The sequence below is a fragment of the Callorhinus ursinus genome, unplaced genomic scaffold (assembly GCF_003265705.2).
Source record: "Callorhinus ursinus isolate GAN/ISIS: 27379988/994484 unplaced genomic scaffold, GSC_fseal_2.0 scaffold3, whole genome shotgun sequence".
Classification (NCBI taxonomy): domain Eukaryota; kingdom Metazoa; phylum Chordata; class Mammalia; order Carnivora; family Otariidae; genus Callorhinus; species Callorhinus ursinus.
Window position 1 is genome coordinate 33,727,111 of NW_027397065.1, and position 20,739 is coordinate 33,747,849.

Here is a 20,739-nt window from a genome sequence, read left to right on the forward strand (position 1 = left end):
GGATTTAGGCCTTGGGCAAGGTGTGTGGCCCTTATCCTCTCGAGACCCAAACCAAGCTCTGGGCCTTGCAGCTGTTTGATCTCAAGCAAGTTACTTCCCTCTCTGAGTTTCCTGATCAATACAAGGAGGGGGAGTTTTTCCATCTTGTAGGAGGTGATGTGAGGTGATGCCTTAGCGCAGGCCTGACTCAGATGTTCAGTAAACGTCTCCCAGATTCCAGTTCCCCTTCCTTCCTCCCAGGGGTACCACACAGTTCACCCATGATTTCTGTAGCTCGCCGAGACAGGGGTGGCCTCTGAGGTCACCTGCCAGCTCACATCGCTTCACAAAAGACCCTCGTCTTCCACAGAACCAATTCTCCTCTGTGAGGTTGGAGGGTCATGTGTAGATCACAATGTCACCGACGAAGCTGGAGGCAGAGTGGCCCACCAATCAGCAGGAAGTGTGCATGTGATGTGTGAGGATATAAGTTCCTATAGCAGCCCTGCCCTTCCTCCTTTCTGTAAATTCCAATTTGACTTCTTAAGCCCTCAGAGGCACCAAGCAGAAGCAGACCCAGTTTGGGGGGGGGGACGTGGGGATGGGCATTCTCTCTCATCAGGCACTTATCAAGGACCCGGGATACACACACAGTGATAAACGGTTATTTCAAGCTCCCACCACTGAAACCCCTGTGGCCCTCCAACAGATGGTCTCCAAGAAGGAGCCTGGCATGTGCAGATGTGTCTGTCTAGATGCATGTGCCTACTCACCCAGCTTGTACCACATATCACGGATGGAGAAGCCAATTAGCCGTCTCATGTCCCCGTACCTAGGAGAAACAACACATGTCATCTGCTTCAGGCTCCGTCTCCATCTCTGAAATTCTCATGAAACCCCCACTTCAGGAGACCCAAAGAGGCAACCTACTTATTCAAGATTTTGTTGTATTTGGCGTGCGAGAACTGCTCCAGCTGTAGAGAGTCCTGAGTGATAAAAGCCACCGCCAGATGAAAATAGTTGTTCCATAGCTGTAAATGAAGGAAGAAAGAACAGTTATGGCGAGGGTCTGCAGTAGGAAAGTGAATTAAATGCTGGGCAATGTGAATAATTTATGAAGATGGCAGAAGATAGTGACAGAACCCGTTGCATTCTGTGCACTGCAATTTTCGAACTGGCACTGACTCTGAAATGAACTTCCTGGCCAAAGCAGGGACAATGGATGGATTTCTCTAGGCGTTGACCACGTCCCCTCTCTGATGACAGGGCAAGGAGAGGGATTTTAGGGCTGCTTTGAAAAAATTGCTTCATTTTATGTTTTGAAAGACAAATAACTCACCCGAGCTGAGTGCCCTAGTAGAATTAGAGGTTGATGAGGGTTATGTATTTCAGGGATCCTCAACCTCTCTGGAAGTCCTCCTTAATCCACCTAACAGCTCACAGGACCAGCCTGCAACCCATTCTGTCTTAGAATATTTTGCCTTCTCCTTCCCCTTAGTTCAGTGATTTCAAAGTATGGCCCCAGACCAGCAGCATCAGCATCACCTGGGAACCAGTTAGTAATGCAAATTCTCTGCCCCTCACCCAGCCCTACTGAATCAGGCCCCAGAAAGCTGGATGTTTACAAGCACTCTGGATAACTGTGATGCTCGTTGGAGTTCAAGAATCTCTGAGGGCCTAGTTTATATGTAGACTTACTGTAATTTTAACACTTACATGATCACTTGGTGCTAAATGCAAGGGTTAATACTAAACACCACTCCACTGGCTTGTGGTGAAATAGAGCCAACAAAGGGTTCAGCACATGGCAAGTGCTCCAAAAGATGAGATGCAGTGATGGTGATATTGATACAACCTACAGCACCTGAGAAAAGGAGCTTCGGGGAACCCATCTGCAAAAGGGGCGTTATATGCACTGCAGAGGGCCGTAGTAAAGATGCCATGAAATGATACGTGTAAAGGGCATGATTCTCTGTAAGAGCTCAAAAGCACTTGTTAGCCATATTGTTCTTTTCATTAATCTAGTGATTCCTTTGGTACCAGAGCAAATAGTACAACCTGGCCCCTTGAGTGCTCAGGGCTATCATTACAAGATGCCAAGGCCCTACAAGGAACAGATGGGGGAGAGCTTTGTTGGACAAAGCTCATCCACTTTCAGCCCCCCTCAACACTGACAAGAGGAAGGGTAACACTAGCTAAAGAAATCACTCACCATTGAGACCTTCATCCTTAACTCAAAGACGTTCACTGGAGGTTTCAGTTGGCCAAGACTAAGTAAAAGGCAGTTCTACCCTTGACAACATCATTACTGCTGCCCAGAGCATTACTTTCAAATGGGCTTGTGGTTCCAGTTTCAGAAAGAAGAAAACAAGTACTTCATTTTTTACCGTGGTCCAGGTGCTCCCCCATATATCCCTCCTTTCATCTCTCAAAACTTAGTAGCTATCATTTGTCCCATTTTATAGATGAAGAGAATGAGGCTTGGAGGGGTTAAGTATTTTTCCAAAGGTCACTTAGTTATATATACAGTAGATCTGGGATTTGAACTCAGGCCTTCTGATCAAGGCTCAGGACTCTTTCTACACACCGTGATCGGTCTTTGGCTGAGGATGCATTAATATATATTTATTGAACCCTTTCTCTGTGCCAGGCATTGTCATCATGTGGGCATAGGGGGTGGTTATGCAGACGGCAGTCCCTACCCTCGTGCAGCTCACATTCTGTTGGCGGGATAAGTTTTTCTTTCTTGAAACGTTATCTCCCAGAGTCCAAAAGACCAAGCTGCTCCCGGTGTAGAGTGAAGCAGCCTCCCAGCTTGTGATGTCCATCAGGTCGACTCTCCACACACAGACCAGAGGATCTTTTTAAAACAAGTTGGGTTCTATCACTCCCTTCCTCAAAGTCCTTCAAAGGCTTCCCAAAACCATTAGAATCACATCTCGAGCCCTTCTGTTTCCGTAGTAACCCTGCTTATCCAAACACACTCGGCTGTCCTTCCTCCTCATGTCCCCATGACCTGCAGGTTTTGCAAATGTGCTGCTTTGGTCTAAGCCCAGACCTCACACCTCCTCACATTTAAGACCATATGAAAAAACAAGCCAGGGAAACAGAAAACCTGGTCAAAGGACATGGAAAGGGTTATATTGAATGTGAGAAATTCCTGATTTTAGGAAATTTCCCAAGAGTAATCAGGATACAAAAAGAAATAGACATAGAACAACATAAATTGAATTGCTATTACTTTCAAAAATAATTCCAGAAATGTTTCCCTAACACATTTGAGAACACACAGACATGCCAAACCTAGAGTCTCTTGCTAGTCTCCGTTCTTAGTCCTTCAAAAATGTTTTCTCTGCCACCCCATTCCTAATTTTTTTAATTTAGATATAATCCATATATCATAACATTCACTTTTTAGAGTATAGAATTTAATGGTTTTTAGTATATTCACATAAGGTAATACAACCATCACCACTTAGCAGTCATTCCCCATTCTTTCCTCCCCTCAGCCCCTGGCAATCACTAATCTCCTTTCTGTCTCTGTGGATTTGCTCACTCTGACATTTCATAGAAATGGAATCATAAAATATATAACCTTTCATGCCTGGCTTTCATTAAGCATAACGTTTTCAAGGTTCATCCGTGTTGTCACATGTATCAGCATTTCATTTATTTTTATTGCTGAATATTAATCTATCCTATGGATATACACCACATTTTATTTATCCATTCATCCATTGACTGACATTTGTGTTGTTTTCACCTTTTGGCTCCTATGAATAATGCATCTATGAATTTCTACATACAAGTTTTTGTGTGGATGTAAATTTCCAATTCCCTGGGGTATATCCTTAGGAGTGGACCTGATTTTCCTTTGTCTTCCCTCCTTGAAGATCTTTGCAGGCAATGAGATCATAGATCCCATGCGTCTTTTTTCTTAGTAGATCAGAAATGGTGCCCCTAAGGGTCTCACCCACAGCCTCTGCCCAGTTTTGCCCCATAGAGCAATGTGGGACCCACTTTGAAACTGAGGGAACTTTGTCATGGTGAGTGGCTCTATGCAATGCCCTGAGAGGTGAGCAGTGGCCACAGCCAGATACTTCTGGGTCTCATAATGCCTCTGCTCTGAACCTTCCTTGACTCTTGCTCCCAAAGAACCAGGACAAAAGGCAATAACATGGCTTTTCAGACCTCATTAAATTTCCAATGTTTCCTCCCTCAACAAACTGCCTATTCTGGGGGGGGGGGTGCTGGTCTGCTCAGATTCCATAGATATAACATGAGCATCCTTGACTTGGCTCCCTTACTGCATCTAAGTTCTATTCTTTCATCAGAGTCCAGTTCGAGATCTGTTCCTTCATGAAGCCTTCCCAGGTGGCAGGGCATGACAGGTCTGCTCAACCCTTCTGAATCTGAGTAGCTCTTAGTAGGTGCAACCACAGATGTGGGTCCTCTGTTTTACACCTTCCCTTGTGCTCCACTCAATTTCCATGACAGCATCATCCAGTAGTTAGGAGCACAAGCATCAGCATCTCACAGACTAGGATGTGGATGCCAGGTCTATCTCTTACTAGCTAGGTTGTCTTTGGCGACTTATTTGACTTTTCTGAGCCTCATTTTCCTTACCTGTAAAATGGAGAAAATAAAGGCAACTACCATCATGGATTGTTGTAAGTGCTGGGTAAAATAATATGAGCATGAAGTCATTCACCACAGGGGTGGCACATGTCAAGTGCTCAGTTAGTAGAGCAGTGGCACTGTCAGCACTATTGCTGATCGTAGATTATTTGAATGCCCTGTCTTTCCAACTGTAAGCTCCACAAACAAGGGTCTTGTGTTCCACTTATTTGTATCCCTGATGCCATATTCAGCACAATGGCTGAAATGGCTTGAATGTAGCGAGGCTCTAGGAAATATTTATTTATTGATCACCATTTTGTTAGATTCTCCAGTTGTTTCAAAAGGTCCAGATTTTTCTTTCCTCCCTGGCCTAAGCTGCCTGGTGGTATTTCTACTAAGTGCCCAACTCAGCTGGCTCAGGGAAGCCAAAGATGTTTGAGCCACACACATAGGTCTTTTTTCCCTGGGGGAAGAGGTGAGGGGACTACTGATTGGGAATTTAGTACTTTGAAATAATAGGGCAACAGAAAGTTAGAATAATTTTAAGGGTCATCTGGTCCAACTCCCTTATTTCACAGATGTGAACAGTGAGATCCAGATAAATGACCACCCAAAGTCATACTGCTGGTGGGTATAACTAGAATTTAGTTACTTTCAATTAACTCTCAAAAAATTGAAAATTTAATACACATATGGTCAGAAAATTTAAGTGGTAGAAAAGATTAAATGATAAGAAGTTTATTTTCCATCCTACCTTGGACCCTAGTCTAATTCGCCAGAAAAAAAAAAAATTTAACAGTTCCCTGGATATTCTTCCCCCCAATTTTTTATGTATAAACAAACATGTAGAGACAGTTCAAAAAATAGTCTGCTGTAGTTTGCTTTTTTCTCTCACCAATATATCTTGCAGATGTGTCCATATTAGCCTATGTAGATCTACTGCACTGCCTTTTACTGCTGCATGGTACTCTGCTGTAAGGATATGCTTTAATTTTAACCAATTCCCTATTTATAGGCATTTAGATTGACTTCAACTTTTTTTTTTCCTTTGGCATCAGTGCTGTAATCAACATGTTTGTTTATACATTTTTGTCCATGACGGGGCTGTAACATAGTATACATTCCTAGAGCTGGAATCCTTTAGATAAGGGGTCTATGCAGAATTTGTGGTTGTTTGTTGTCTTTGTTGTTGAATAGACACTGTGAGGTTGCCTTCCAGGATTCCATTCCAATTATCAGCTCCATTAGCATGGGCAAGTTGCCTTACCTCTCTGAGTGTCCGTTTCCTCAGCTGGAAAAATGAGGCTAATAGTATGTAAAGGGAGGTAGTCATAAGGACCAAAGGAGGAAATCACTGTTGAGAAAACTCCTACTTTATCTTGCAAACGCAGTTCAACAGTCACTTCCTAAATGGACAGTGGTGGTTTAGTGGTAAGCCTAGCTGCCTTCCAAAAATCACTTCCCGGGGAAGCCTTCCCAACTTCTTCCCTGACTAACGCAGATCCACCCCTTCACCTTCATCATGCCCTGTTTGCAGGATTTATGACATGTTTTAAGCTGAACAAATTTATTTCCTGTCTCTTCTAATGGATATAAGCATCTTGCAGGCAAGAAACCCCTCTTTTTATTCCCTGTTGTATATCCCGTATAGCGTTGTGTCTAACTCAGCATGTGCTCACAAGCGTCTGTTGAATGAGTTCATTAATGAGCCCAGCCCTCCCCCTGCATTCTTGTTAACTCCTCTCTAGACACTATGATCTCCATAGTATTATTCTCCCATTTTGGAGATCAGGACACTGAAGCCCAGAGAAGTTAAATAACTTGCCCAAGGTGACACAGCTACAAAATGGCAAGGTTGGCATTTGAATCCAAGTGCATCTCTCTCTAGAACTTGTATTCTTAAGCACTCTGCTCTTCTGCAAAAATTGCTTTTCTTTCCTTTCTCAGGTTCCTTTAGCCTTGGTTGTTGGTCAAGGTTTCCACTGGGTCATCTGAATTTTTACAGTCCTTACAACAGACACTCAAGGATTTGATCCTATAAGATTTACATTAGCTACAAATTATTATTTACCCCAATTCCATTAAAAAAAAATAAAGCACCCAGCACAGTGTTGCTAACATGCCTCAGTGTGCCCTCTGAGCCACAAAGCCATGGCTGCCATGGGCATTCTAAGGAGGCCACAGATTTGGGGAGTGAAAGGTTTCAATCATAGATTTGGGTTAGGAACATCAGGTCAGAGGTTGTCTGGGGCCCTCAAACTATGGCCGAAGAAGCTGTCCCTAAGCATGTGACCATCTTTCTGTGTGGTGAAGTTGTCCCACCTGATCCTCCCTGGGGGGGTGCTGTGGGCCTCTTCAAGGGGGTGCTCTGCATGGTATGTGCTCCCTCTCTCACCTTTTTTGCCATTACAAGTTACATTTCCTATTATAGAGACCAAGCCTGCCCTCAGTCCTCCATTAATAGCTGGGAATATCCTGGAATATCCTTTTCATGTCACAGGGTCTCCAGTACAGGTTCAAAAATGATCCCAAGGTAGTCTGATGCCCAGAAGCTGATCCAGAAATGCCTCAAAGCCAAGGCTTGAATTACCAAATGCAGAGCGAATTACAGCTTCCCAAGTAGAGAGAATGTTCTTAGTAGTAATCAGACAGCTGCTTAAGACAGAAACAATCTTCCTGGAGCCAAAGAGCACATCGGAAGTGTGACCATGGATTCCTGGCCAATCAGAGTACCCAATATGGAGAGTCTAATTCCACAGCCAATCATCGCAGAGCTCTCTATCCCAGGGCCAGCAAGCGCTAACTAGGGCAGACAGTGTCTCTGGAGCTAAATAGAGCTGTCTCCCAGATTTGAAAGGCACTCGGTTTTTAAAAGACAGAGCAGAAGAGTGGAAAGGGCCTGGGCTTTGCAGACAGGACAGGGACTGAATTCCAGCAGCTCCTGCTTAGATGACCTTTAACAGGAGAGTCAACCACTTCTCTGAAGCTCAGTTTATTCACTGGTAAAATGGGTAGATCCCAATGCAACAGGATTATGCCCTAAGGAGATGCCTAATAAAGGTTAGTCACCTTGAAAAGCTTGGATGATAGAAGATGGATGCACAGCCTACTATCATGACTCTAAGATCCTTGAGGGCAGGGCAGTGTTCTGCTTTGCTTCTGAGTTCCTCATAGCGTGTTACAATAGTCTGGACCTATGAGAATTGCTCTTAAACAGAAATCCTTGCTGAGTCGCATTTGAAATCCTCTCTCTTGGTCTTCCCTGACCAGCAAATGGATGTGAATGCCAAGGCCCAGTATCCCGAATAGGGGTTGGGAATGCAAATTATTTTAGCCCTGGGCAGAAAACATCATTTCTGTAATTCCCAGGTCTTGTCATCTGCAGAGTGGCACCCATAGAGCTTCTTGCTTTTTGTCCTTTGTATCATAAAACCACAGTTCCAGAAAAGATATTAGGGATAATCTCATTGCACCTGCCCCTCCTCTGGACAGTGGCTGCCAAGGCCAGCAGCTCTTAGTGATGGATGCTGTTCCTGCTGATATTAAATGCATAATTAATGAAACTGTTAGAAGGAAACAGGCGTGTTCCAGGCAGGGTACAGAGAACAAATCCATTCTCGCACGGGGTGAGGAGAAGGTAGAAGAACAAAGATAAGGCTGAAAAATGATCCTGTTTTTGAGTACTTTTCAGCAAATATCTATGGAGGTCTCATTAGCAAAAGAGACTTATTTCATTTTGTAATGTTGGCCATTTTCCTGTTTTATAAAATCCTAGGGGTGTGACAGCCCTAGGCAATGCGTGGTGACTGGAAAGATGCCTTCCTGCTGTCCTGTTTACCAAGGACTAACATATGAGTTCCCAGACCTGACATATTTTAGGACCATCATCATCATTATCATCAAAATGATAACAATTATTATAATGAACTAACATTTTATTAAATTGCTACCATGTTCCTGGCACTGTTCTAAGTGCTTTACATGAATTAGGTCACTTAATCCTTTCAAAAGTCCAGTGAGGCAGCTGCAATTAGTATTTTAATTTGATGTTGAAGAGACTGAAGCACAGAGAAGTAAAGTAATTTGCCTAAAGCCACACAGCTCATAAGCTTAAACCTTCTATGTTATGAAACCCCCACTTCTCTGGGCATCTCTCAGATGCAGATTTTCTTTCAGGAAAACAGGACAAAACCTATAAGAATGGCATGAAAAGATGGAAGCCACACTTCTCTTGGAAAGTACCCCCTAAGATCATGGAGGACAGCCAGAGTCGGGAAACCGGGTCTGAGGCTGTAAGTGCCACCACCCTCAGAGAGAGATGGGCAAACCAGCCATCAGTTTTATGGCCCAAACACTGCTTTACTGCTGGCCCCTAGGTGTGTTGCTCCAAGCTGCCCCTCGAAAAAACAATGACCTTATTAGCTTCCTGGAACACACTTGTACCTGAAGCCTGCAGGCATCTGGTCCACATTTGGAAGGGGATCAAACATGTCTTCTGATTCAAACAGCCAAAGTGACATGTTTTGTTGCCACATGAGAGATGTATAACTCTCAGCCAGAAGCTCTCCGTGAAGCCAGTGCAGGGGGAGACTCCCTACCGAGCATGTGGCGGTGGTGATCTGCAGCTGTGAGGTCAGCCACCACGGCTCTCTGGTCTCGACTCTGCACTGCCATGCTGCGTCACTATCTGCACCATCAGGCTAGCTGCTCATCACCTCCGGCTCTCCGTTCCCGCATCCTTCCAGCAGAAAAAGGACTAGTAATAGTAACTAACTTGTAGTCTGGTTGTCAGGGCTGAGAAAGAAAATGCCCGAGGATGCTTCTCATGAGATCTGCACACATAAGTTATCATAAAATGGCAGCTACTCTTCGTATCATCATCATCATTATAGTGCAGATGGCTTATTTGAATGCAAGATAGTGGGAGAGAATCTTATTTGGAGGTAATGTTGATTAAATACTTCTAGGCTGGTGCTCTCCAGCAGAGTGGGTCTCATAGGCCTCAGCCCAGGAAGCATCTCCCCAGGGAGACCTACTACGTGTCAGGCACAAAGCACGGAGTCTCTGCCAATAGAAGGTCTTCATACTCGTGAAGCTCACGCTTTACCGGAGGAAAGAGAAAAAAAAATGTGCCGGTAGACAAATAAGGAAGACAATCTCAAGTAATATTTAGTGCTATGAAGAGACTACAACAGGTTAAGTGGTAACACATAATGACCATGGGCTCAGTGGGAAACCCTCAAAGAGGACTCGTCAGGGGAGGTCTCTTTCAGGAGGAAGTATCTGAATGAAAACCGGCAGAACCTTACAGTGAATTCTCCCAGCAAGCCCCTTGACACATGCCAGTTCTGCAAAACCCCTATGAAACAGAAAGAATAGGTATTGTGAGCATCCTACTGATGAGTCAGCTGAGGCATGGACACAGTCCAGGCCTTGTCTGAGATTGCTCAGCTAGTCATAGGCCAAAGCCCAGCTCGGAACCAAACACCTTAGATAAGCAGGCAGAAAATACAATTGCCTCAGTTCACCGGCAACTTCCTAAGCTTGCACTGCAAGAGATCCTGGGGATCAGGGATTTCCCCACAGGAGAGATCACCTTTCAGGGGCCTTCTCTTTCATATCATCAGCCAGAGGTAGCAATTTGGGCTTTTCCACAAAGCTTTGAGGAATTGGCTCTTCCTGCCTAGGCCTTGAGCAAGTGTGTCACTCTGCCCCAGGGACATGCTTTGAGGCCCCCAAATCACAGAGGCCCCAGGTCTTGTCTGAGTCCTAACAGTGATTTCTGAGGGAATCATGAAGTCCCAGAAATGTATTAGTGAGGCTTTTATTTTTCAGTGTCTGTGAGTACCTGTTTTGCTAGGCTTCAGTGAATAGAACAGTAAAAGAATGTGATACGTTTTTAAAAGGTGGTACCCACTCTGACAATGGATGAATGCAAAGCTCCTCTTTAGCACAAGATACATTAAACGGTCACATTTGCATATGCTGCTCCAGTTAATGATTATTTGTTTAATCAAGGGCCTGGTTCCAAACCCTGAGTTTCAATCAAGGGCCTGATTCCCTCCTCACCCACACCCCCTCTGTGGAAACCCCCAGAGACACTGGCATATCTTACGTGTGCTTTGTGATGTGTCTGATGGAGTAATCAGCCCAAGATGCTACAGCCACCTTTCCAGGGCACCCCAAAGCCCACCCTGGGTGCCTCACACTCACCTGGAACTCAAAGTTCGTGTGTTCCAGGAACTTCTGGTTCATGGTTTCTGCGAACTTGTTGATTGCTCTCAGGAAGACCCTGGAAGAGGGGAGAAGGTCACCAGGCCATCTGAGTATGCTACCTCAGGCATCCCTCCCCATCCTCCAGACCAACGTTCCCCCAGAGAGGGGCTCAAAGACCCAAAGAAGAGGTCAGCTGACCCACCTGCTCACACTGTAGACCCGGGGCCATGTTTGCCCTGCAAGAACTTAAGAACTGTCTATTTGACTTCCTCAGAAAATGTCTTTTGTTTAAACTATTACAAGTTTTTGACAGAAAATTTATGCTATCCAGAAAGACAGAAATTGCCTCCTCCACAAACAAGCAAACAAACAAACAACACACCATCGAATCTTATCATCTAGAGAAAACCATCACTGAGATTCTGATGAACATTATGTTCAAAGGTCTTCCTAGATGTATGTACATGAATGGTATTTGAAAGATATCATTTTGATAAATAGAGCTAAATGGCAAATGCTGTTTCACAGCCTGTCTTTTTTACTCAGCAATAAATTGTGTGTTCCTTTCATGCCAATGAATGCAGATATACATCATGCCTTTTAATCACCAAAAAGCATACCATTCTATGGGTGGATCACAGTTTATTTAATCAGTCTTTCAGTGATGATCCTTTATGCTCAGCTTTTATAGACAGTGTTTCAGTAATTACTCTTATGTACACCTTGCACCTCCGATATACACCTCTTTTCCAGTTTCCTTCTTGAAGTGGTGGTACTTAACAAATGCACACTTAACATTTTGGTACCTGTTGTCAAATTGCGTTTCTCCTTAAATATCTTCCCATCCATCTCTTCCTCCCCTTCCTCCTACCAAGCCCTACTGACTGGTTTTTCAGCTTCCCATCTCTTGCCTCTTCAATGTCAAGAGTACCTTGCCTAATGGTCCGCTCCAATCATGTCAATCACCCATTTTGGTGACACCCCACTGCCCACAGGATAAGCCCAAACTCTTCCTCTTGACAGTCACTGCCCTTCATGATTAGACCCCACCTTTCTAGACTCATTTCCCACTGTTATCCGCTGCTTTTTCTTGTTTTCTGATACATAGCTGTGTTCCTCTTTTGTATAAAAGCCTCTCTCCTTTTAATCTCTTTAGGACACGGTCTGCTGCAGCCTTGTGTCCCCCAAAGGACAGTCATTGCAATTTCCTTTTCCAGAATTCATCATGGTCTAGGATGACTTATTTGGGTGACTCAATAATGCCTGTCTCCTCCACTAGACTGTACTTTCCTTGAAATCAGAGACTCCCTCCATGATCTCATCTACTCTCCAGTCTTCCTCCCTGGCCTCTCCCCTGAGCTTCCAGCTTGCATTCCAGCTCTCTCCTCCATAGCTTCATGTGGATGACTAATAGGCATCCCATACATAAGGTCAAATTCTCAACACCTATTGCTGTAGTTTTTCCACCTTTCTGTAGTCTTTCCATCTGTGTTAATGGTAACTCCGTTCTTCCAATTGCTCAGGGGGAAATCCAGAATTTGACTATTTCTTAACACCCACCCCATTGCCATTGACCTCGACCAAGCCACCGTCATTTCTCTCCTGGATTTCTGCAATAGCCTCCAAACTGCCACGTGCCCACTGTGACCTCATCTCCATTGCTTGGGTGTGTTTGTGAAATCTTCAAGCACAGTGGCCAGATCTCACCTGTACCAATGTCTATAATTTTTGATGAACAAGGAATAATCAATAACTACTTCTCCATTGAGTGGCTGGTCCAGGGAAAATGCCCATTTGGCCTACCTGAGACACAATAGGAGGCAAGTAAAGGAAGTGTCGATTAGAAGGCTATTGCTTTGGGTCATGATTGGGGCTCAGTTCTGCTTGAGAACCTCTGAGAGACTGTATAGAGCATACCTGCACATTGGAGGTGTTCCCTCCCAGGGACGAGGAACCTGGGAGGTTTATTTACCAATGCCAGCCTCTCACTAGTTGAAATTTGCTCCTGTGGACATTAAGTCTTTAGCACTTCTGGCTTGCCCTGTAGGTGAACTGAGTTCTCTCTTGAAGCCAGAGAAAGTCCAGAGAATGAAAGAAGTGGGAAGATCAGGATATGTGGTAAACGTCCACCAAAGCCGCAGGTATATATATTCTGGGTGGGCCAAGAGTGTGGGCAGGGCACCTCTAAATGTGCTATATTGGGCATTACTTGTAGAGAACCTGGGCCAGGTATTCATTAGGCACTTAAATGTTTGTTGAACAAAGAAGACAGGGCGTCCTTGTATCAGGATCACAAGATTTGTACACCCACACAAGCACACACCTATGCACACACCCATGCACACACCCATGCACACACAGTTGGATGCAGACTCTGGCTTTGCCACTTCCCAGCTGTGTGGATTTTGGACATGTTCGTGTCACTTTGACATCTCTGTTTCCTTGCCTGTGAAATACCAGCAGTGTAGCACTTTCCCAGGGTTGCTGCAGGCTTCAGTGGCAAGTGTGTGGTTAGGTGTGGAGCACAGGACCTGCCACAACAGGAACAAAGCAGTTGTGGCTGCTTTAGACCACTTTGGGTTGCTTCATCCTTCTTCCGAAGTCAGGAACTAATGGCAAAATGGGCAGACAGGACCAGTTGCAGCTGGCAACCAGTTCTGAGGTAGGCAGGACCATGTAGAGGCAAAAAAATGAAAGTCCCACAAAATCCCCCCCCCCCCGCCCCGCCACCAATCAGGATGTCAAAAAGTGAGATTTCTTTGGCTTTGCTCTTCTGGCATTTGCTAATATGCCTTTAAAAAATATCTATATTTTCCCCTTAAAGATTAGTATGGAAATGCATTGAGTGGCTGTCATTTTATGTTATAAGCATCTTGGAATCTCTAATGTGATCCCAAAATGAGGGGTTTTACAAATTCTCGGAAGCAACAAAGCTATCAGTAGTTTCAGTAATAGTCATTATTTTGATTGTCAGCCTAAATCTGTCTCTGGTTCTCAAAGGCCAGTCAAATAACCAGGCATTGGTCAACCCTCTGTGCTAATGGTGGGTACTGATGGCAGACAGGCAATGGGGGCAGTAAGTCAAGGTTCTTCCCTCTCTCTGGATTCTTCCACAGCCACTCGCTGGGAATCATGAATCATAACATCACTTAACTTCGGTTTCTCATGTATGGGTTTAGAAAAGTATGTCTTTTGTCTTCTCTTTAAAACATTAACTCTACTTAAAGCCTAAGCACTAATATGGTGAAGTAAATTAGAATGAAAGCATACTCAACTCTCTGTTACTCTCAACAATGAACCTGAATTGTTGAAAACAAAGTTCATGACCAAATCTCAACCTAACACTTCCTGCATCTCATTTGTGATGCTTAGTAGGATCTATAAAATCAATAGTAATCAGAGCCACAGTTACCAGTGATGGGCTCTTGGCTAAGTACCTCTTTCTGTTCTGTTTTCTTCTTCTTCTTCTTCTTCTTCTTCTTTATTTCTCACATTAACTCTCTGAGTTGGATATTATTTCCATTTTAGAGCTATGAGTTTAGGTAACTTTCCCAGTAACCCAGCCAGTACATATGGAATCAGCATACAAAAGTATGCTGCCTTCACGACTATTCTGTCCATAAGAAAACCTCTGTAATTGTGTTCAGTCTGAGCTGTGAGCTCACCTTATTAAGAGCAATGACAGAAGGAGAGCAATTTGTGTACCCTGTGCTAAGGACTCTACAGACATTCTTTCACGTAAATCTACAAACCAAGGTAGGTGCTATTGTACACCCATTTAACAGAAGAAGAAACTGAATATTGGGAAAATGAAATGATTTCCCCACATTCACACATCTAATAAACAGTACAGTCAAGACCTAATGTCAGAGTTGTCTTTCTCCAAAGCCTTTGCAGTTAACCAGAAGGATATACTGGCTTCCTTGAAGGCCAGCCTGCAGTCTTTTGGCACTGGGCATGCTTCTACTCGTGCCCACCATTTTGCACACGTCCCTTCACACTTTGTCCCTATCATCCTGCTGCTCTGCCCACAGTCGCCTGGGCCCAGGGCCAACGCTTGACTCGGGCAGTGTTCCCTGGGTGGCCAGTGGCCCACAGGTGATCTTATGGGTACCCAGTGGGGGCGCCCAGGCCTGGAGAGTAGTTGAATCAAATCCTTCATGTCAGTCCTAAAGCAGGACCCCTAGGGAGAAGGCAGTGACCCACGCCCTGAGGAGAAGCCATGAACAGATGACTCTGAGAGGAAGCAGAAGCCACATGTGAGAGAAGTCAGCTGCTGCGAGGAGGAAGAAGCTGGCGGAAAGATCCTTGAAAGTGGAGTAGGGGAATAATGATGAGAGCTACAATTTAAGAAGATAGGACTATGTACCAGGTCCTATGCTACATGTTCTACATGCATTTTCTCAACCACTTTTCACAAGGCCGCTAGGAAGTAGGTCCTCTTGGTTTTGCTGCTATATCACACGGACTCCTGCAGATGCTTGAGCAAGCCTACCCTGGGTCAAATCCCACTCTGGCACTCTTCCATGCTGTGGCCTGGAGCTAGCTGCTTGACCTCGGGGAATCTGAAGGGCCCGTTCTGGGACATGAGCCATGTGAAGATTAAATAAGATGTAGTGTGTGAAGCTGGCGGCCCAGTGCCTCAGCACATAGAAGTCTTCAATAAATGTCAGTTGTTGTTGTTGTTGTTGCTATTGTTAATAGCCTGGCCACCTGGTAGCTCCGAGGCGGGAGGATTCCAGGCTGAAAACATTCTGATATGACAACCAACCCACGCCCACAGGCTGTAGGACAGGAATAAAAGGGCATGCCTTTTCTGGTGAGAATGCCCAAGGGAGGGAGAAGGCCTCTTTGAACACCATTCCCCTTCTGTCTGTGGTTCATGGGATGTTGTTGATTCTACTGGTCAAACTTGACGATGGAAGTAAAAGAGCTGGACAACAGAGTTCTTGTTCCTCCCCTGGAGGCAGTGAGAAATCCATCCTCCCTGAGCCCTGAAGCGGCTGTCCCCGAAACACACAAAAGTTCTGTGCACCAAGAGGTTAGAGTGAAGCAATGGCTTCCAGCTCAGCATCAAGGAAGGTCTCACTCCCAGAGCCCCCGACGCCTTGCCTGGAATCTGGGATTCTGGCAAGCGACGCAGTAGGCTTTTGGAATCTGGAGCCCTGCAGCCTGCTAAACATCAGGATTAGTTGTGCTGTGCTGGCTAAAGAACCCATGGGGGGCCTCCTTCTGGGCCATATGCACTGGCGGAGGTGAGGCCCACAAAAAGGAGTAGGTGCTACAAATTAACATGGGTAGGAGGAAGGGGAAGTGGGACTCAGGGATTCAGCCTCCTGATGGAGCCACCATATGATTGCCGGGCGCTGCCTTACTCAGCTTCCTATGATCAACTTCTGTGACCCTACTGTGTGCCTGGTCCTGTTATGTGCTTGAGACGATGTTAGACCTTGAAATAGGACACTGATAAAGGTAGACAAGATCCAGCCCAGATTTGCCTCTTCTGTGAAGTATTTTGGGTATTCCCAAACCACAGGAATGTGACAAGGACAATAATAGCTAACATTTATGAAATGCTTGCTATGTGCCATGCATGTTCTAACTACTTTGTATATATTATTTTATTTCATTTTGGTCCTCACAGTTGTGATAGGTACTATTATTAGCCCCATTTTATAGGAAGAAAAATTGAGTCAGAATAATCATAGAACTTCACCCAAGGTCAGCTAACTATTAAATGGTGGGGGCAGGATATAGACCCTAGTAGTGGCAAATCCTACCTCCTCTGGGTATTTTGTGTGCTCTGAACTCACTGCAGTGACTGTAGCAATTGGTCACATTTCCATGGGCATGTTTACTGTCTCACCAACTAGCCCATATGCCCCCTGCCCTCTGGGATCAAGGAACAGGCCCACTCCCTAGAGCCCTGCATAACCAGGACACTCGATAAATATGTGTGGGTTGATTCCTTTTTTGAGATGCTTTAGGGATGTGTCCAAATCCCCAAGCACCTTCAAAATGTTGGATTTCCAGATAGAGGTGCAGATGGAAGGGGAGAAAAGAGGTTCCTTGGTGTAATTTTGTTAGTTTATTATATTATAAAGAACTTCATCATTTAAAAATTTACTGTATCCCATAAATCAGATCACACTGAAAGCTGTGTCTTACCAAAATGAAAAAAAAAAAAGTGTTCTAACAGAAGGCATTTCTTGCAGTAGACATGTCTCTATGTCTGCATACACAAACAGTACGTAGCTGAGAAGACATTCAACTCTGGAAAACTCCATTCTCTCCAACAAGGAGAAAATAAATTATATATGACTAATACATACATACACACATAAATCATAAGTGATAATAGAGAAATTATAAAAACAGGTAGGTTTTAATAATATGTAAATAATAAGGAAGGAAGGAAGGAAGGAAATTTTAAAGTACATACTAACCAGCATAGGAAGTAGAAATGTTCTGGAGAATACTGGCCTGGGCTAAACCATGCTGCATATTCTGTTTGTCCAATTTACGTTGAAATCTTTCACTGACTAGCCACAAGATCTTGGGCAAGTTAACTTTTTGGGCCTCTTTCAGTTTTCTGAGCCACTAAATAAGCAGTGGGCACATCTGTACAATGCACTTCATAAGATGACCTCACTATTTTATAGGATGAAGCAGTAGAGATCAAGAACATGGACTCTGAATGGTTTTTTATTAGCAATGCAATATTGTGGAAGTTACTCATCTATTCTTTGCCTCAGTTTCCTCATACATAAAATGTGGATTACAACAGGTTACATCATAAAGTTGTTGTGAAGATCAAATAAACTAATACATGTAAGGTATTCACAACAGCAGTAGATCCAGATGCTTAACACATGTTAGCTATCATAACATCACACCAAATGTAAAAAAGGTGAGAAAATTTCAAGTGTTCCATTGTGGACTGAAGATGAAGGACATCTACTAACTAATCCATGTGCCCTTCAAGGAGAACAACAATCATTTTTCTGTTGACATTAGGCACATCCTTCTCTAGTCCAAGGCTAAGTTTGTTGTCTACTCCTGAAGATGGCAGTGCATCTATTCAATGGGTTTTCTGAGGTACCAGCATCATGCTAAAGAGTAACTCATTCTATCCTCACAAAAAAATACCATGAAATGAACATTATAAATAATCCCCATTTTATAGATCAGGAAATTGAGAGTCCAAGGGATTAAACGACTTCCCAAGAAAGAGAAGTGGCAGAAGAAGTCTGAAATCCAACTGTATTTCTGAGTCTACCTTTTTTTTTTTTTTTTTTTTAATGTAGAGACTTATGTACTTAGCTGAGCCTTAAGGGATGCAAATATTTCTATTTAGGAGACAATTCCACTTTCTTAGATCCTTTAGAAAATAACATTGTAGTTTTCTAAGTATAAAGAAACCAAGGATTATTATACCATCTCTGGGGGCCTATCCCTCCAAAAAAGACCAAAGTCCATAACTAGTTGGGATTTCAGGAGGGGATGTTCCTCCAGACTCTTCTACATGCTTCCTCCAGGATGACTGTAGGCAGCTCAGAAGGTAATGCTGGCCTGGTCAGGGCTCCAGCCTCTCTGGGCTCCCCTCCTCCTGACCTTGTATAAGTGGTAGATGTCTGGGCATTTATTTGCCTATCCACCATCCCATTCTTCTTTTGGTAATAACTCCTAGACTTTTCCTTTGGATAACTACTCCCCTTAACACCCCCCCACACACTTTGCTCCCAGGCTTTGCGGTTTGGATAGAAGGAACAATTGCCTCCCAGTTGCAAAGTGAATTACATGACCTAAGCCTGATGAAATAGCAAATTTCACTTTCCTGGCCACAGAAATTTATAAATGGGCATGTAGCCTAAGCCAGAGCTTTGAAGATTAGCCTGGGGACACTTGTTCTACCTTTTCTTTCAATCCCTATTGGACTTGCGAATTCAAGGCACATCTCTAGAATTTCTAGAGCCTGTTTTCCCCACCACAAAGAGAGTAGCTGCCTGAGAATGAAGTCAACAAAAAAAGAGCAAAGATAGAGATACAGATTTCTTACAACACTGTTTGAGCACCTAGATACACCCATGCCTGAAGCCGTAACTCTGAGCTAATAAACTCTCTTTTTACTTAGGCGGATTTGAACTAGATTTCTTTAAAAATTCTAATCAGTAAATAGCTATTGGGTACACAGAGTTCATTATATGTATTTATGGATGTCAGGCTTTGTGCTAGGAGCTGGAAACACAGAGATAAATTAGACATAGTGCTTGCCTTCAAGAAGCCCATTCTTTAGTGGCAGAAACAGTCATACAAAGATACAATTAGAGCACAGTGGAATAAGTGCCATAATATGGGCGTGTATGGAAATACAGAGAAGAAAACGCATTCTCCTACCATGAGAGAGTTTTAGAAGCATCCACAAAGGAAAGATGACAGGGGGAAGAATTTGAAGGATGCTTTCATGTTGAGTTTGGTCTAGAAGAGAGGAGAGCAATAGTTTATGCAAAGTCATAGAAGAATGAAATGGTAGATAACAGTGAATAGTTGAATGTATCAAAAGCACAGGGTGAGTTGAAGAGGACTCACATGGGTGCTTCATGTATTTTGGCAAAACCTGAAGACATTGTTGGCCAGCTGGCAAACAGTAAAAGGATTCACATACAGTTCAGGAGCTGACTACTACTATAACACAAGATGACTGAACATTGACATAAGGTACTACCGGCTTCATAATTTGTTGAGCTCAGTGCACAATGCAAATGTGAATCTCCTCATTTGAAAATTATTAAGAATTTCAAGATGGCCAAAGGAGGGCATTAAAGCAAACGTGGAGCCTTTTAGAGTGCAGGGCCCTAGGCAACTGCACAGGGTACAGGCCCAGGAAGCTGGTCCTGACATAGGGGTAGGAAGGGGCCTGCCTCTGATTTGTCATGTGGCCTGGGCCTACTTCCCACCAACACTTTAATCATTGCAAAATCCAGACTCCCATCTGTGTGATGTGAACATGGAGAATCAGGGCAAGGTTAGCCCAGATGGAGAATTCTGACATTTTGTTGCTGGGCTGAATTTTCTCCTTCCACCGTAAGTTCTGTTGCACAGCCAGCCAGAAACTTCTTTCTGCCTTGACAAAACTCTTCTCCCCTCCACCAGCCCCTAAAGCTGGCCCCAAGAGCACTGCAGGTAAGCGAGTCTATCGAGTCACATGGCTAGGCACTTAGGCATCAAATTAGTGGGAGAACAGCTTTTCAGAGGACAGAACGGTAAGGGATGGAGGCCACCTGGGACTGGAGTCAGCTCTTAGGCATACATGAGATAGAAATTCTCAGACTGTACCCAATGACAAAATTATTAATGCATAAATGTTTATAGTCTTTGCTCTTTTCCTCCTACTAAGAAGAATTCTCCTTCTGCTCTTCAACTTCTCTTCTTCCACCCTCTAGGGATATTTCCATTTGCCAGCCAATTCTTGGTTTTTGGGATATAGAACAAAGGCAATAGGTAGAGAGAGACATAACTTCTTGCCAGTGTAAAGTGAGCGGCCTTTCATGGGGAGGATTAAAAATATATGAAGCCAAAGGGAAGTGAGAGAGGGGGGAAAAAGGGAAGAGGCCAAGAAAATTCAGCTTTAAAGGAGTTTGTGGATAGGAATTGAGAATAAGGTTGTAAGAGAATGTGGATAAAGCATGGGATGTGAGCGATACTGAGAGCCAGAGAAATGAAGAAAGGGAATATCAGGAAATACTGCTGAGTGTCATAATTTGAATTTCATTTTGATGAGATGATACTATTTGAGAGAAAACATTAAAGACTGAAATTGCTTGTAATTACTTTTATCTAATGTTGTGCTGGGTTATGTGGGATCTGAGTTATACTTGTGTTACATTGGAATCCTATGAGATATTAACAGATATTATATATACA

The 20,739-nt window shown here is 43.8% G+C and overlaps 1 protein-coding gene across 1 annotated transcript in view; it reads right to left on the reverse strand.

Moving 5' to 3' along the window:
* The window catches only part of DOCK2 (dedicator of cytokinesis 2), a 414,356-nt gene that overhangs the window by 66,360 nt on the left and 327,257 nt on the right, over positions 1-20,739 (reverse strand). Inside the window, exons 30-32 of the mRNA XM_025867057.2 lie at positions 10,813-10,891; positions 910-1,010; positions 753-811 (exon numbers count right to left, since the gene is read on the reverse strand). Coding sequence (XP_025722842.1) covers positions 753-811; positions 910-1,010; positions 10,813-10,891 — 239 coding nt within the window. The remainder of the gene's footprint in view (positions 1-752; positions 812-909; positions 1,011-10,812; positions 10,892-20,739) is intronic.